The sequence below is a fragment of the Oryx dammah genome, unplaced genomic scaffold (genome assembly GCF_014754425.2).
Source record: "Oryx dammah isolate SB20612 unplaced genomic scaffold, SCBI_Odam_1.1 HiC_scaffold_25, whole genome shotgun sequence".
Classification (NCBI taxonomy): Eukaryota; Metazoa; Chordata; class Mammalia; order Artiodactyla; family Bovidae; genus Oryx; species Oryx dammah.
The window spans coordinates 235457-253848 of NW_024070209.1; the positions used below are offsets into that span (position 1 = coordinate 235457).

Genomic DNA, 18392 nt, shown 5'->3' on the forward strand with positions numbered 1-18392 from the left:
TTTTGAACACCCACACCCCCCCCCCGACTCCCAGCACCAGAGAGAGTGTTCGAAACTCAGTCACTGGAAGGTGTCCCCACTGGGCTCCTCCATCAGAAGTAGAAGGCCCTGGAATCAGTGGTTTGCAACGCATGTGTGCCCAGTTGTGTCGAACTCTGTGACCCCATGGACCTTAGACCACCAGTCTCCTCTGTCCAGGAGATTCTCCAGGCGAGAATACTGGCTGCAGGGTTGGGGGGGGTGCCATTCCCTTCTCCAGGGGACCTTCCCAACCCAGGGATGAAACCCGTGTCGCTTTTGTCTCCTGCGCTGGCTGGCAGATTTTTTCCCAGCTGAGCAACCGGGGAAACCGGGACCCAACAGTGACTCGAGCGTTTTCTTAAACTCTCCATGGGCAGATGTTGCTTTACCAGGCTCCCACATAGCCAAGCCAATTCCTATTCACAGAGCAATCCTACATCACCTCTGTGTTCCCTTTCTCATTTGTTTATCCCAGTTTATTCCAGCCTAGACAGGAGAGAGCTGGGTATCCCCTCCTGGGAAGAACTTGGCTAGCTCACGGTCAGGGAGAGGCCAGATGGACAGGGATGAGCAACAGACTTTATTTTTTCAGTTATAATACCAGGTTATGTTTTGAGATATGGTTTCTCAAAAGGGAATTCATTCAGGCAGAATCTGCACATAAACTCTGGCTCCCTGGTCCGGAAGAATCTATGTGGGGGTCCAGCCCTGCCGTGACGCTCTGGTGAGAAGGCCAGCCGCGTGGCACAAAGGGAAGTGCAGACAGAAGGACGGGCCGAGTCGTGGCAGGAACCCGCCCCCCACGCCACAAGCACAGGGGCGTGATTCACCCTCAGTGTGCCTGGAGGCCTGACTCTAGCGATACAGACGCTGGGCCGCCATCTCAGACACAGGCCATAAGCTCCTCCCTCCCCAGCTGTTTCAAACTCGTAATGCCACTCGTGCAGCATTTGACAAGCTGCCTGTTACCCTGTTAAAAAGAAACAAAGATTTGAGAAGGTGCATCATCTAATGGGAGGCCGTAAAGCGGAAGAACATATGACAGCAATAGTTTGGGCTGCGGGTTTGCACTTCAGTATCATGGGATGGCGTGCGGTGCCGTCCTGGCAGCCACGGGGACAGGCAGGCGGGGAGAGACATCTGCCGCGGCCCATGCCCGCAGCTACGTCTCTGAGGAAGAGAAGCGAGCCCAGGCTGCTGCACCCCGTGACCCCGGGACCCCCTCAGAAGTCATAAGGGGACACAAAGATGGTGACCTTGGACACGTGGCTGGCCTGGAAAGAGCGGTCCAGGTATTCGGACATGTCGACGTCCACCTCCAGCGTCTGAGGCCCCTCCAAGGTCTGGACCAGAATCAGCTCCCCAGTCTGGCGGTCTGAGCGCTGCATCACGAAGTGGCCGCGGCTATTCCCACCCACGATCCCGAAGCGCAGGCTGTTGGGCCCCGGCCGACCAGGGGCTGAGGCTGTGGCCATGCGGAAGAGTGTGATGGGCGTCTTCAGGTTGGAAGGCAGAGACAGGTAGTGGAAGGAGATTGTCTTGGGCATGTGGCGGCAGGGCCTGCTGTCCATGGGGCAGGGGTTCCGCTCACACTGGCTGGAACAGAGAGGCAAAATGTAGGGGACGCTCAGCCTTGGGGAAAGTCAGCAGGGGCTGCTCTGACCAGGCTGGTCTGTCCTACCTGCCTTCCTAAAGAGGCACTGGAGTGACTCCTCCAGCCATGTGTTCTTTGACACGGGCACTCCAAAACCACAGGCCAGGGAGCGTGGCTGGTGTCAGGCCAGGAAAAGGTGCTTCCCTGACCCATCTGTCCATGTATGTCTGGGTGTGCGTGTATGTTTATACAGGCTATTACTACCGTTTACACACTATGCTATTACTACTATAATATTCTATTACTACTGTTTCCGACTCTCTGCAACCCTCTGGACTGTAGCCCACCAGGCTCCTCTGTCCATGGAATTCTCTAGGCCAGAACTGGAGTGGGTTGCCATTCCCTTCTCCAGGGGATCTTCCCAACCCAGGGATCGAACCCAGATCTCCTGCATTGCAGGCGGATTCTTTACCGTCTGAGCCACCAGGGAAGCCCTTTTTCTTTCCCTGTTTCTGTAGAAAAATAAAGCTGGGAAAGATTCAGTGATGATGGTGCTAGCATTCAAACCAGGTGCCCCTTCTAGAGTGCTGAGACCCCAGCAGTTAGCTGGTGACATCCTAGAGTGTGGTTCTCCACATGTGGTGAGCTTACTAAACAACCAGTGTTCTTTCTTTCTTTTTGACAGTGTCTCATGGCTTAAGTGGAGAAGGCAATGGCACCCCACTCCAGTACTCTTGCCTGGAAAATCCCATGGGCGGAGGAGCCTGGTAGGCTGCAGTCCATGGGGTCGCTAAGAGTCGGACACGACTGAGCAACTTCACTTTCACTTTTCACTTGCATGCATTGGAGAAGGAAATGGCAACCCACTCCAGTGTTCTTGCCTGGAGAATCCCAGGGATGGGGGAGCCTGGTGGGCTGCCGTCTATGGGGTCGCACAGAGTCAGACATGACTGAAGTGACTTAGCAGCAGCAGCAGCAGCATGGCTTAAGGGATCTTGGCTCCCCAACCAGGGAAAGCACTGAGTCCATGCTGCTGGGCCGACAGGGAACCCCCCAGTGTTCATTCTTGAGCAGGACACTCTGCCTTCCATAGGCATGTGGAGTCAAGGTCCTGTGAAAGTGCTTTGATAGTTTTTTTTCTTCACCTCATTCAACACAAGCGTGAGTGCTAAGTTGATTCAGTTGTGTCTGACTCTGCGACCCCAGGGACTATAGCCTGCTAGGCTCCTCTGTCCATGGACTTCTCCAGGCAAGAATACTGGAGTGGGTTACCATGCCCTCCTCCAGGGGATTTTCCTGACCCAGGGATCAAACCCACGTCTCTTAAGTCTCCTGCACTGGCAGGTGGGTTCTTTACCACTAGCGCCATCCAACACAAGAGATAGATGCGATTTAGCGATTCTGGTGACTCAGATCATCCCCGTTAAGGAGGTCAAGCAGCACTTCTGGCTGTCCCTCAGGGATGTCTGCCAAGGCCTGACATACAGGTCCCTCCGTCCCTTCACGATGTGATACTGCAGAAAGACCCTGGTGTCTTCACTCTCGGTGAATAACTGCCACCAACTTTCTGGCTGCTTCTAACCTGCTGTAGCCCCCACAGCTATTCAAGGAGCTGCTTCACTGGGTCAATGCATTCTAAAGACAATGCTAAGGCTCTTGTGATCTCTCTTTCAGAGAAAATATGTGTTGTTTGTGATAGTTGCAGTTATTCTCCTTAAAAGCCTGTCTTCATCTTTCGAAGAAAAAAAAAGTCTGTGAGGGGCTGAGGTTACTGGAAATCAAAACTCCTAGTAGCAGCAGAAAAGAAGAGTGACATAATGCAAAGTGTACAGATACCCTGTGAACACAGGAAGTGATCCTCTTCCGAATCTGTGTCCCATACATACCTCCTGGCAGCCTCACCACTGCCCTCTTCCCCCCCAGTGGCCTCCCTGTCCTCAGGGGAGCACTCAGGAACATCATTCCTACTACCCAGGGCAGCAGCACACGCAATGCAAACCCTAAAAGGAGAGAGAGGGAAGCTCCAAGAAGCCAGACACAGCGCCGTGCCTTTCATCAGACATACTTGTACCTTCTCCCGAGAACATCTAGGAAGAATGCAGCCCACCCCTGGGGAGGCCTGGGTGAAGGGTGAACGCACTCAGCTGAGGGTGGCCCTAGTCATACTCACAATGGAGATGTCTTCACGTAGCTCACGTTGCTGCTGCCCTCGGGGCACTCTGGGCTGACGCACTGGAAGCCTCCACCCGTGTTGATGCACATGGTCCCCCGGGGGCACACAGGCTGTGTGCTCACACATTCATCAACATCTGAAATACCAGGTGAGGGCAGGGCGCGGGTAAATGGAGCTTGGGATGAATATATGCACAATACTCTGTATACAACAGACAACTAGTAAGAGCCTACTGTGTGCAGCCCAGGGAGCTCTACTCAATACTCAGTCATGATCCATATGGGAAAAGAATCTAAAAAAGAGCTGCTCTTCAATCACCAAGCCGCCTCTCTTTGTGACCCAAAGGACTGCAGCACGCCAGGCTTCCCTGTTCTTCACTATCTCCCGGAGCTTGCTCAAAGTCATGTCCATTGAGTCGGTGATGCCATCCAACCATCTCATCCTCTGTCGCCCCCTTCTCCTGCCCTCAGTCTTTCCCAGCTTCAGGGTCTTTTCCAACAAGTCAGTTCTTCGCATCAGGTGGTCAAAGTATTCGAGCTTCAGCATCAGTCCTTCCAATGAATATTCAGGGTTGGTTTCCTTTAGGATTGACTGATTTGATCTCCTTGCAGTCCAAGGGACTCTCAAGTGTCTTCTCTAGCACCACAGTTGAAAAACATCAATTCTTTGGCACTCAGCCTTCTTTATGGTCCTACTCTCACATCTGGAAAAACCACAGCTTTGACTATCCAAACCTTTGTCTGCAAAGTGATGTCTCTGCCTTTTAATATAGTGTCTAGGTTTGTCATAGTTTTTCTTCCAAGAAGCAAGCGTCTTTTAATTTCATGGCTGTGGTCACCATCCTCAGTGACTTTGGAGCCCTAGAAAATAAAGCTGCCATTGTTTCCCCTTTTTCTCCTTCTATTTACTGTGAAGTGATGGGACAGGAGGCTGTGATCCTAGTTTTTTGGATGTTGAGTTTTAAGTCAGCTTTTATACGTATATGTATAACTAAATCACTTTGCTGTACAGTAGGAACTAACACAACATTGTAAAGCAACTAAACTCCTATCAAAATTAAAAATAAAATCCATGGATGTATAAAAAAAAGAATAGTGGACACCCAATGAGGAAGAAGATCTCCTGCCACCCATCCATCACTGATGGGCCCACATGAATGGCACCAGCAGGCACTGCAAAAGGTGCTGTACATGCAGTGAACTTTCCAAAATGTCCAACGCTGATTCTGATAACTGGAAGCCCTGTCGCTCTTAACTATTAGAAATCCAGGTCTGATGGCAGCCCCCAGGACCCCATCCTCCCCCTCCGGACGTGACAGGTTTCAGAGGTGCTGGAGGGCACGAGTGAGTGTCACTGGCCACAACACTTCTCCCGACCTGCCTCCCCTCAGTCAGTGAGACCTGCAGTCTGCCCTCTGTGGCTGATACCATGCCCTTTATATGTCCTCTGTTCTTTACATATTTGATGAGCTCCTGGCCTGGAGGCCAGGCTTCTTTTCAAACCCTACACAGTCATATAGGGGCCTTTGTGAATACTCGTAGGATAGAAGGAAAGGTGGATAGATGATGGATAGATGGACGGATGATGGATGGACCGATCATGGATGGGTGGATGATGGAAGGATGACGGCTATCTGGATGCCTTTTTCTCTAGTCCCAGGTTACCCACTCCTCTGAGCCCAGCCATGGGGCCCCACTAGGACGCCACTGGACAGCTCCCTGCTCGCTTGGATTCCATGTCAGTCCGCAGAGGAGCCCTCTGCCCTTCCCTCCTCCCCCAGTAGTTCCGAGCCACAGTCTGGGGCCACCTTCCTCTGCCGCAGCCTCACTCACCCTCACAGCTCTTCCCATCAGCCAGAGTCCGGTATCCACTGGGGCAGACACAGCGGTAGGAGCCAGGGGTGTTCACGCAGGCGTGCATGCAGAGCTGGGGGCGCCCCTCCTGTCCATAGAGCTCGCATTCGTTCACATCTGGGGACGGAAGTACCCAGTATAACTCCAGGAGCCACCAGTGGGCAGCCACCAGCAATGACCCAGGATGGCTGCTGTGTCACCATCGGTGGCAGCTGTGGCTAACCGGCGGGGTTTGCAGTGGCCTCCAAGGCCAATCCCCTGCAGAGGATTCAGAAGAGAAGCAGGAGTGCTCCCCGTTCTCCCAAGCCAAGGACCTGGAGGGCCGAAGGGAGGAGGTGAGGGAGCTGATGCGGGCAGGGCCGCTGGGCCGCTCCTCTAAGGCTCATGACTACTTGGGCAGATCCTGCGAGGCTGCCAAGTCCAAGCTGGCAAAGTACCTTGCTCCCCAGGGAGCAAAGCGTGGGGCTGCGGACCCAGACATCCGCTCTGGTTCCCGCCCGCCTTAATCCTTCTCATCTTTGGGAACGGGTGCCGTTAGCAACAACTAGGCAACTCTTAGGTTGGAACCGCTGGTTTGAGTCATTTTCAGAAGGAAGTCTGATAATCCAGGAAGAGGTTTGCAAAAGTGGGCCAGTCAGTAAGACTAAGCAGAGAGGGCCCAAAGAATGAGCCCAAGCCCCTGCACAGCTCTGGGGACAGGGATGGGGTATGGCGAGGGGCTGTCATTCTAGCTCCGCCCTGCCACCTGCCCCGCAATCCTCGCCGGGAGGGAGGGGCACTTCTACACGAGTGCGCCTGACTAGGGGTAGACCGGGGACCCCTGGATGCTTTCTTAGAACCGCTTCCGAGGTCTCCGCGCTAGCTGTGTCCTGTTAACCATCAGGTCCACACCTACTTACCTAAGCAGCAAGGTGCGGGGCTTTCTGAGACCACGCCCAGGAAGCCACCCGCCCACTCGCAACTACAGCTGGGCGCGGGCGCACCCCCCGGGAGGGCGGCAGGTAGGAGCCCCCCTCCTCCCCACGACCGCCGCGTCCCTCCCCCCGATGGAGCCCGCGCCTACCCTGGCAGACGCTGTCGGCGGCGGCGCCGCTCAGGTGGAACCCGGCTTCGCAGCTGCAGTGCTGCGTCCGCTGCACCTGCGCGCATCGCGGCGCGCGGCTGAAGGCGGCGTCCCCTGCCTCGCTGCCCTCGGGGGCGGCTGCGGGGAGAGGACATCCTCAGGGCCGGGCCTGGCGCACCTGGGCCTGACCTTGGGGGGGGGGCCCGAGATCGGGGCGCGGCCCCTTTCTCAGAGCTTACTCTGGAGTAGGGAGAGGAAAGACACGGAATTAACCGAAACTCAGCCGGTGATCCAGCGTCCACCCCAAACGGGCGGAAGACAAGGGGACGCGCCCGGAAAGAACGATGCCCGCAAAGCAGGCGACACAACCGCGCCCAGAGGACCACAGTGAGGTGAGAGCCGCGTTTCACTTTCAAAGGCGTAAAGCACCGGGGCCCTAGCAGTGAGCACTGGAGGTTAAAACTACGGAGCTTATCGAAATAATGCCACTTGCAGCCACATGGGTGGACCTAGAGATTGTCATTCTGAGTGTAATCAAAGACAGATATCGTATGAAATCACTTATTTGTGGTATCTAAAACCAGTGGCACAAATGAGCCTACTTACAAACAGAAATAGAGTCGCAGCTGTAGAAAACAAACTTATGCTTACCAAGGGCGAAGGAGGGGAGGGACAAGTTGGGAGACTGGGATTGACTGTACACCGTACACTACTAGTGTGTGTGTGTGTGTGTGTGTGTGTGTGTGTGTGTGTATCTTGTTTCCCTGGTGCCTCAGTGGGAGAGAATCCACCTGCCAATGCAAGAGATGTGGGTTCAATCCCAGGGTCAGGAAAATCCCCTGGAGAAGGAAAGGGTAACCCACTCCAGTATTCTCACCTGGAGAATTCCATAGACAGAGGAGCCTGGCGGGCTACAGTCCATGGGGTTGCAAAAGAGTTGGACACAACTGAGTGACTAAGCAATAACAGCAACAACTGTGTGTGTGTGTGTGTATATATATATATATATATATATATGTATATGTCTATTGGTCTTCCCTGGTGGCTCAGACGGTAAAGAGTCTGCCTGCAGTGCAAGAGACCCAAGTTCAATCCCTGGGTTGGGAAGATCCCCTGGAGAAGGAAATGGCAACCCACTCCAGTATTTTCGCCTGGAAAATCCCATAGAAGGAGGAGTCTGGCAGACTATATAGTCCATGGGGTCACAGAGTCAGACACCACTGAGCAAACATGTCAAGGCATATAATATATATATTTTAGAGAAGAATCTAAAAAAGAGTGGATATATGTATATGTATAACTGATTCACTTTGCTGTATAGCAGAAACTAAATCAACTATACCCCAATAAAAATTAATTTTAAAACACTTTTTTAAAAAAATCTATGGAGAAACTTCCCTGGAAATCCAGTGGTTAAGACTCTGTACTTCTCCTGCAGAGGGTGCAGGTTTGAAACCATGCTGCATGGCATGGCTAAAAAGTAAAAATTCAAAAAAAAAAATCTACATAGCTTAAAACACTACCTTTTTTTCTGGGTTATTTTTTTGTATTTTTAAAATATTTTCCTAAAGTGTCAAAAGTTTTTGTTTGTTTCAACCAAGAATATAAATCAATGTTCTAATCAGTAAAAAAAAAAAAAAAAAAAAAAAAGTGTTAATTTTTGAAAGCTTTCAAAGGATTTCGGACTCTCCATGATTAAAGGGATTGGTGGTAAATGTTATCTGATGCACAAGAGGACATTTAGTCATCCCACTGGAGTCATCAAATTCATCCAGACAGAGAACAGAAGATTGCTGGGGAGATGGGAAGAAGTTGTTTCATGGGCACAGAGTTTCAATTTTGCAAGGTGAAAAAAGTTCTAGAGGTGGATGGTGGTGATGGTGAACGTAGTTAATGCTACTGAACCACACACTTAAAATGGTAAATTTTGTTATGTATATTTTACAATGTGAACAAAAACGGTGAATGTGGTTGGTTTTTTTTTTTTTTAAGCAATTAAAGAGAGGCTCCCCTTGGGAGCCAGAAAGACAGGGGCAGAGCTGATGAGAAGGAAAGCTGTAGGCTGGGGGACCAGGTGAACAAAAAGCCAGGGGTGTGCTGGGCTGCTGTTCACATTGTTCACGGGGATCCTGCAAGGACATAAACTAGCTTCAGATGTGCCTGCTCATTCCCTCCTTCCACTTCCTCGCAGAGATTCCTGTCATAGGGATAATTTCTATATTAACTGTGCCCCGGATCTGAGGATCCAAGAGCCTGAGGATCTGTGGCCTGGAGCCTGAAGTTTCCAATAGTGGACGCCCAGACAGGTGGGGCTTAGATCCAGTGTCCAGGATCAGCACAGTTGGGTTGAAATGTAGCTGTTTCTTTTTTCCTTCCTGGTACTAAGTAGGAGGAGGAGTGGGGCTGTTTCCACACAGGGCAACTCCAGGGACAGGCACTGTCAAGGGACCTCAGGCTCTCCCTGAGAAAGCACCCAGAAGGGTGACTCAGCTGAATGGAGTCAAGACCCATTAAGCAGCAAATCTCTGGGGACAAAACTTAAACTGGACCTTGAGCTGGCTCCAGTGGAAAGATACCAAGTACTGACAAAGCTTGTTCTCTGCTAACCACCAATTCCTTCCCCTGTACTGAGATCCACTCAGAAGACAACCACACAGACACCCCAGGCTTTTCTGGCAAAGGAACAGGACATCTTTAGGGTCTGACTTTCTTATATGAGAAATGTTGGCTCAGGGAATCCCCTGGTGGTCCAGTGGTTAGCACTCAACTTTCACTGCCGAGGGCATCGGTTCAATTCAATCCTTGGTCAGGGAAGTAAGATCCTATAAGCTACATATGGGGAAGCCAAAAACAAAAAGATGGTTGTAGCATAGCATGGCACTCCCCGCCCCCATCTCCCATAGACTCTTTATCATCAGATTTTCTTGGCACCTGCAAAAACAGTCACGACTGAGTGACTTTCACTGCAAAAACAGCCACCATGTGGCACCTAGACCTCTGGCTGCAGAAATGCTGGGACTCAAATGTGGATCATAACCTCATCACCAGTTGAACGTCTGGTTTACCCAGCTCTGAAAATACTGTATCAGTAACTATGGATTTTGCCTGGAACATTTGCAGGAGAAGCTGTCCTGCTGATATGCAGAGGAAAGTCAACCACGTGAAGGTGGCAGCAAGGAAGCTTCTCAGGCCAAGTTCCAAATCTGGAGGGTTTTAGGGTGGGACTCAGTCCCTGCACTTGCATCTTCTTCCGAGTGTGTGTGTGCGTGTACTCAGTCATGTCTGACTCTTTGCAACCCCGTGGACTGTGGCCCACCAGGCTCTTCTGTCCATGGAATTCTCCAGGCGAGAACACTGGAGTGGGTTGCCATTTCCTACTCCAGGGACTCTTCCCAACCTGGGATTGAACCCACTTCTCCTACATTGGCGGGTAGATTCTTTAACTGAGCCACCTGGGAAGGACCAAAACTCTGGTTCCACAAGAGAACTAAGCGCCATCCCAAATAACCATCTCAGAGGGATCTATAGTGTGAACCAGAAAGAACGTCCCACTGGTCTGCCTTTGGTGACCCGTGACTAGGGTCCTCCCTTCTCGATAACGGGCTGTCCTCCCCAGCCCTATAGCTGCTACATACCAGTCTGGGCCTGATGCTGACAGCGGCTCCCAGTCCTTCCGGGAGGACAAAGGCATCTGTACTGGTTGATGCCTTCCACACACGTGCCACCATTCTGACAAGGCTGACTGGAGCATTCACTGATATCTAGGAAAACAAATAAATTTCAAATATAGGCATGAGTTCTCATTCTAAAACAAAACACAAAGGTGGGGTTACTTTCTTTTCATGACAGGATGAGTCCAGCTTGTGACCACTCCCCACCCCACTCTGTCCTTGCCTCGGCCCCTTCCAGCAACAGCAAGAGCTGGGAGGGAGCCAGTGGGGCTGAGATGTAGCCCACCATGCATGCAACAAGCCACTGACCCTGGCACACACTGTGCCCACCTGGAGCTCTGCCTGCGAGAGTTGCCCATCTTTCAGCCCAGTTCTACCCAGAGGCACCATTTTCTAATTTGCGGTGTAGACACTGCAGCTGGGCAGAAGGAACCGACGTTGTCCTGGGCCCGCACTACCTTTAAGTAGAGTTTACTGCCTCTCAACTCCGCCCCTATCAGCCATTGCCCAGGTAGAACCCTCTTTGAACAGGAACTCAATTCAAGGGGTTATAAGAGGGAGAGATGGCCTATGAGAATGGTCAGAGATGGAGAAAAATAACTCTTTCCAAATTCCCACCCTGTGGGAATAAGGAGGAGTTAACCTTGACCCTTAATTTTTCCTTTTCCTGAAAAGGAAAACGTTCCTTGTTTATACACAAAATAGTCCTGTGAAAAATGTATGAAAGTGAAAGTGAAACTCGCTCAGTCACGTCCAACTCTTTGCTACCCCAGGGACTATATTGTCCATGACATTCTCCAGGCCAGAACACTGGAGTGGGCAACTTTTCCCTTCTCCAGAGGGTCTTCTCAACCCAGAGATCAAACCCAGGTCTCCTGCATTGCAGGTGGATTCTTTACCAGCTGAGCCACAAGGGAAGCCCAAGAATATTGGAGTGGGTAGCCTATCCCTTCTCCAGCAGATCTTCCCGACCCAGGAAGAGAACCGGGGTCTCCTGCATTGCAGGCGGATTCTTTACCAACTGAGCTATTGGAGAGATACATTAAACATGTTCAACAATTTAATAGGTTTAGTGAATTCCCTGGCAGTCCAGTGGTTAAGATTCTGTGCTTTCACTGCTGAGGGTCCAGGTTCAATTCCTGATTAGGAAACTAAGATCCTGCAAGCCACATGGAGCAGTCAGAAAATAAAATAAATGTGTAATAGGCTTTAATAGATTTTTCTCTGTGTGGTAGATTATGGGTAGTTTTTCTTTATTTACTGACAATTATTTTATTTGTTGTTGTTCAGTCGATAAGTCATGTCCAACTCTTTGCGACCCCGTAGACTGCAGAATGCCAGGCTTCCCTGTCGCTCACTATCTCCCAGAGTTTGCTCAGACTCATGTCCTTTGAGTCAGTGATGTCATCCAACCATCTCATTCTCTGTCACCCCCTTCTCCTCCTTTCCCAGTATCAAGGTCTTTTCCAGTGAGTCAGCTCTTCCCACCAGGTTGCCAAAGCATTGGAGCTTCTGCATCAGTCCTTCCAATAAATGTTCAGGATTGATTTCCTTAGGATTGACTGGTTTGAGCTCTTTGCTGTCCAAGGGACTCTCAAGAGTCTTCTCCAGCACCACAGTTCAAAAGCAATTTTTTAACAATCTTCCATTTTTCCACAGTGAACATTTCTAAATTTTCTAATGAGGAGACAATGATTTTAAACCCTCAGGCCACATCCGCTTGCTATGAGTTCCTTAGGCCCAGTTTCAGGGCACAGGCCATATCCACCAAGAGGAGCGATTTGTCAGTTCACTGACCTGACCACAGCATCTTGGGAAAGAAACTGGAAGCACTTCCTTCTTGGCCTCAGAGCACCCTTTCCTGCTGTGTCTATCAGGAGGCAGAAGAAGGTGCTTTGCTCCTGATGAGAACAGCAGCCTTCCTGTGGGTGGGTTGGCAGAGACTCTGGCTTCCCTCAGCCTCCTTGTAATTGGGAAGTTATGCAGACAATTACATGGATTCTGTTCATTGCGAAAGGACCCAGACCATCCGAAATGCTGCTTCTCCCTGGGGAAGGAGCCATTCCAATTTCTCAGTAAACTCGGCCTGGGGAGGGAGCCTCAGCTTCCTGCCCCCCACCCACTCCGCCCCCCACCCCACCGATATGTTCTCTCTGCCGATGACCGGTTTTCAGGAATGTGTCTGAAACAACACAAATGCACCAGAGCATGGAATTCCTGTTCCTGCCATCTTGCTCCCCAGCATAGTCTGAAAGTGGGCTGGCCGGTCGCTAGGCTGAGACCCTGAGAATCTTTCAGTCTGGCTCTGCAGCAGGGTGGGGACCAGCACCAGTGTGAGTCCCCCGCAGGGCCTGCAGTGGGAGGCACTGAGCCTGGCTGTACTTGGCTGGTGTGGGTGAGGATAGGGTAGGGTGGGATGGAGTTGTTGACGTGATAGAGGAATGAAGAGATGCCCCATGACCCTGTGTGCAGACAAGATCTTGTCTGGATCTTGTCACCCAGGATTTTCATTTCTCAGACTCTCATTTCTTATCTTGATACACGGTCAGGCATTCCACGGCCCAAAGCCCAGTTCTGGCACACTCTCTGTGTCCTGATTGAAGTACAGCTGTCATCACATTCAAGTCTGTCCAAGCTGTGGCATTTAGTGGAGTGCATGACGACTTCAGAACTGTAAAGAGGACCGACCTAAATAAACATTTCTCTGAAGAAGATACAGCTGGCCTACAGGAAAGTGAAAAGATGCTTGACATCACTAGTTATTAGAGAAATGCAAATTAAAACTACAATGAGATACCACCTCACACAGGTCAGAATGGCTATCATTAAGAAGTCTACAAATAGCAAATGCTGGAGAGGGTGTGGAGAAAAGGGAACCCTCCTACACTGTTGGTAGGCTTGTAACCTGGTACAGCCACTACGGAGACCGGTGTGGAGACTCTTCAAAAAACTAAAAATAGAACTACCATATGATCCGACAAACCCACTCCTGGGCATATATCCAGAAAAGATGGAAACTCTAAATGAAAAAGATACATACATACACCCCAGTGCTCCTAGTGGCACTATAGCATCCATCAAGAGACAAAAAGGGTAAAGATGTGGTACATGTATGCAGTGGAACATTATCCAGCTATAAAGAAGGATGAAATATGGCCAATTGCAGCAATGTGGATGGACCTGGAGATTCACACTAAATGAAGTCAGACAGAGAAAAACATCATAAGATATCACTTACATGTGGAATCTAACAAAATAATACAGATCGACTCATTTACAAAACAGACACAGGCTCACAGACACAGAAAACAAAATTATAGTTACTAAAAGAGAAAGGAGGGATAAATTAGGAGCATGGGATTGACAGATACTAGTTAGTATATAGGGCTTCCCTGGTGGCTCAGACAGTAAAGAATCCACCTGCAGTGCAGGAGACCTGGGTTCAATCCCTGGGTCAGGAAGATTCCCTGGAGAATGAAATGGCAACCCACTCCAGCATTCTTGCCTGGAGAATCCCATGGACAGAGGAGCCTGGAGGGCTGCAGTTGAGTTAGTGTATATAAAATAGATAAACAACAAGGTCCTATGGTATAGCACAGAGAATTCTACTCGATATCTTATTATAACCTATAACAGAAAAGAATCTGAAAACTTTCAGATTCCAAATTACTTTGCTGCACACCTGAACCTAAAACAATATTATAAACCAACTACCCTTGAATTTATAAAAGGAGGACACTAACAGAGGCTGTGGAGAGGCTGGCAAGCCAAAAGCATGGATTATGATTCTCTTTGAATCTGTTTACTGAGCACTTGCTATTTTCCCAGAACTGAGCTAAATGTTCCACAGGCATGATCTGATTTTTTCTTTTTTCTTTTTGTTTCCTGTATTTTGTCATCGTGCTTCAAATTTTCCATTTCTTTAATCACCTCATTTCTAAAGCTTTCTGATTTTTATTTATGTTGTCCTTTCATCATTTTTATATTTTTAAAATTTCTTTCCATTTGTCCAGAAGTACTAGGTCATGGTTTTCATCTTTTGTATGGGCATGTCTTTCTGGGATTCATTGACTATAGAGAGTTTACTTTGTTTTCTTATAATAATTTGGACAGGATTTGACACAAGACCTTTTCTGTTACTCATATTTAGGGGAAATAAGTTTTCCCATATAGCTTTTCTAATTTTCTGACTATTCACTGGAAGGACTGATGCTGAAGCTGAAGCTCCAATATTTCGGCCACCTGATGTGAAGAACCAACTTACTGGGAAAGACTCTGATGCTGGAAAACATTGAAGGCAGGAAAAGAAGGGGAAGACAGAGGATGCGATGGTTGGATGGCATCACTGACTCAATGGACATGAGTGAGCAAACTCAGGGAGATAATAAAGGACAAGGAAGCCTGGGGTGCTGCAGTCCATGGAGTTGCAAAGAGCTGGATCTGATTTAGCAACTGAACAACAGCAGCTTCCTGACAGCCTCTCCCTTTAGTCGTTTTTTAAGGCAGCTCATGCCTTCTCTGCTCCACTCTGTCCTCTCCTCTCTCACTTTTATCTGGACCATCTCTTTCATTTGCACCAACTTTCCTTGTTGGACTTAATTGAATTCCCCGTCCATTAGAAAATGGACCTTTAAAGGTCTTGGGAAGTTTGAAAGATCCTTGGGGCCAGACTGTTCCAGCCATTGAAACTTCCTGTTGCAAAGATAAACCCCACATCCGAGACAACTGACCCAGAAATGCCAGTACTGATCCATATCCCAATACAATTATTGGATTTTCAAGAAAAAGAAAAAATGTTCTTTGGGCAGCCTTATGATAGCAATAACAGTTAAAACAGGAGATGTGGAAGAACATATTTAAGATATTCAAGAAAAGAAAATGTGAGACAGGTGTTTTATGTCCAACTGAACAGTCATTGTTGGTAATGCTGTGTATGTTTTGAAAGTGTAAGAACTCAGGAACTGCCCTGTGAGTTCCTCTTGAGAAGTCTTCTGGACAGAGGTCAGGGTGAGGAGGGCGGTGATGCTCACCAAGGCTCAGCATCACAAAAAGAGAGATGGACCACAGAGGCTTCCTGGTAGAAGTATGTACTGCCATCCTGCCCAAATGATAGAAACATCTCACATAGAAACATCTCACCGGCATCCGATCAAGCCTCTGGAGTTTGTAAGAAATACAGAGACCAAAAACTTACAAACTTCCAGTCATAAGTACTAGGCATGTAATGTACAATATGAAGATTATGGTTAACACTGCTATGTAGTATATTTGAAAGTTGTTAAGGGACTAAATCCCAAGGGGAAAAAAAAACTATTTTTTTTATATTTGTATGAGATGATGGACATTAAACTTACTGTGGTCATCTTTTCACAGTATATGAAAATCAAGTTATTATGCTGTACAACTTAAACTCACACAGTGCTATATGTCATTTTATTTCAGTGAAATTGGACCCCAAAAAAGAAATGCAGATCATGTTAAATAACCCCATAGGGATGCAGTGAGCAAAATCAAGGCTGTGGGAGGCTTCCCTGGTGGTCCAGTGGTTAAGAATCCACCTGTCAACGCAGGGCACACAGGATTGATCCTAGTCCAGGAAGATCCTACGTGCCACAAGGCAGCTAAGCCTGTGCACCTAGAGCCCACACTGCAACAAGAGAGGCCGCAATGAGAAGCCTGCTCGCTGCAGCTAGAGAAAGTCTGAGTGCACCCACGAAGACCCAATGGAACTAAAAAATAAATAATAATTTTTAAAAATCCAAGGTTGTGGGAAACAAGCCGTTTTCTTCAACAGATAAACTTCAAAGGAATGGCAGACAGAGAGGAGGAGCAGTCTTCTTCAAGACGACTATGGATTAAAAGGTGTAGGAGACGCAGCAACCAACCGTAATGTGCAGAACTTATTTGCACCCTGGCTCAAAGTGTTAAAAATACGAGAGACAAATGCAGAAATGTTTATCCTGACTAGAAATTTTAAGATATTAAAGGATTTGCTGTGTTCGTAATTACTGGACTACGTGTTCATGACGACCATTAAACTACTCTTTCTACTTTTATGTACTTGAATTTTTCCATAATGGAAAATGCATTAAGATTGCTTGTCTTAATGAATGGATAAAGACGATATGGTATACGGTATATATATATGCTGTACTGTGCTAAGCCGCTCCAAATTGTGTCCGACTCTTTGTGACCCTATGGGCTGTAGCCCACCAGGCTCCTCTGTCCGTGGCATTCTCCAGGGAAGAACACTGGAATGGATGGCCATGCCCTCCTCCAGGGGATCTTCCTGACCCAGGGATCGAACCTGAGCCTCCTGCATCTCCAGCATTATCAAGTGGGTCCTTTACCACTAGCGCCACCTGTGAAGCCCATATATACATATGACATATGAATATATGTATACACACATATAAAACGGAATACTGAAAGTAAGTGAAAAGTGTGTATATGTATACATACAATGGAATATTATGTGTGTGTGTGTTCAGTTCAGCTCAGTTGGTCAGTCGTGTCCAACTCTTTGCAACCCCATGAACTGCAGCAAACCATGCCTCCCTGTCCATTACCAACTCCTGGAGTTTACTCAAATTCATGTCCACTGAGTCGGCGATGCCATCCAACCATCTCATCCTCTGTCATCCCCTTCTCCTCCTGCCCTCAATCTTTCCCAGCATCAGGGTCTTTTCAAATGAGTCAGCTCTTCACATCAGGTGGCCAAAGTATTGGAGTTTCAGCTTCAGCATCAGTCTTCCCAAAGAACACCCAGGGTTGATCTCCTTTAGGATGGACTGGTTGGATCTCCTTGCAGTCCAAGGGACTCTCAAGAGTCTTCTCCAACACCACACTTCAAAAGCATCAATTCTTCGGTGCTCAGCTTTCTTTATATTCCAACTCTTACATCCATACATGACTGCTGGAAAAACCATAGCCTTGACTAGACGGACCTTTGTTGGCAAAGTAATATCTCTGCTTTTTAATATGCTGTCTAGGTTGGTCAAAACTTTCCTTCCAAGGAGTCTTTTAATTTCCTGGCTGCAGTCACCATCTGCAGTGATTTTGGAGCCCCCAAAAATAAAGTCAGCCACTGTTTCCACTGTTTCCCCATCTATTTGCCATGAACTGATGGGACTGGATGCCATGATCTTAGTTTTCTGAATATTGAGCTTTAAGCCAACTTTTTCACTCTCCTCTTTCACTTTCATCAAGAGGCTCTTTAGTTCTTCTTCACTTTCTGCCATAAGGGTGGTATAATCTGCATATCTAAGGTTATTGATATTTCTCCCAAGAATCTTGATTCCAGCTTGTGCTTCCTCCAGCCCAGCATTTCTCATGATGTACTCTGCATAGAAGTTAAATAAGCAGGGTGACAATATACAGCCTTGACGTACTCCTTTTCCTATTTGGAACCAGTCTGTTGTTCCATGTCCAGTTCTAACTGTTGCTTCCTGATCTGCATACAGATTTCTCAAGAGGCAGGTCAGGTGGTCTGGTATTCCCATCTCTTTCAGAATTTTCCACAGTTTATTGTGATCCACATAGTCAAAGGCTTTGGCATAGTCAATAAAGCAGAAACAGATGTTTTTCTGGAACTCTCTTGCTTTTTCCATGATCCAGCAGATGTTGGCAATTTGATCTCTGGTTCCTCGGCCTTTTCTAAAACAAGTTTGAACATCTGGAAGTTCACGGTTCACATATTGCTGAAGCCTGGCCTGGAGAATTTTGAGCACGTGAGATGAGTACAATTGTGCAGTAGTTTGAGCATTCTTTGCCTTTCCTAAGGATTGGAATGAAAACTGATCTTTTCCAGTCCTATGGCCACTGGTGAGTTTTCCAAATTTGTGTGTATGTGTGTATGTGTGTATATATATATATATATATATATATATATACATCTGACTCAGATAAAAGTCAGAAGGAAATTGTTTTAAAATATAATCTCCCATTCATTCAATCATTCAAACATCTGATAAATCAGCCAGCCAGTTGGTTTCACAGTAACCAAATATCAAGGGGC

The 18392-nt window shown here is 48.2% G+C and overlaps 1 protein-coding gene across 1 annotated transcript in view; it reads right to left on the reverse strand.

Annotated features, from left to right (window-relative positions):
- Positions 1–580: 580 nt before the first annotated feature.
- FBLN7 (fibulin 7) overlaps positions 581–18392 on the reverse strand; it is a 56485-nt gene continuing 38673 nt past the window's right edge. Inside the window, exons 4-8 of the mRNA XM_040267531.1 lie at positions 10340–10465; positions 6705–6842; positions 5621–5758; positions 3786–3924; positions 581–1617 (exon numbers count right to left, since the gene is read on the reverse strand). Coding sequence (XP_040123465.1) covers positions 1245–1617; positions 3786–3924; positions 5621–5758; positions 6705–6842; positions 10340–10465 — 914 coding nt within the window. The 3' untranslated portion in view covers positions 581–1244. The remainder of the gene's footprint in view (positions 1618–3785; positions 3925–5620; positions 5759–6704; positions 6843–10339; positions 10466–18392) is intronic.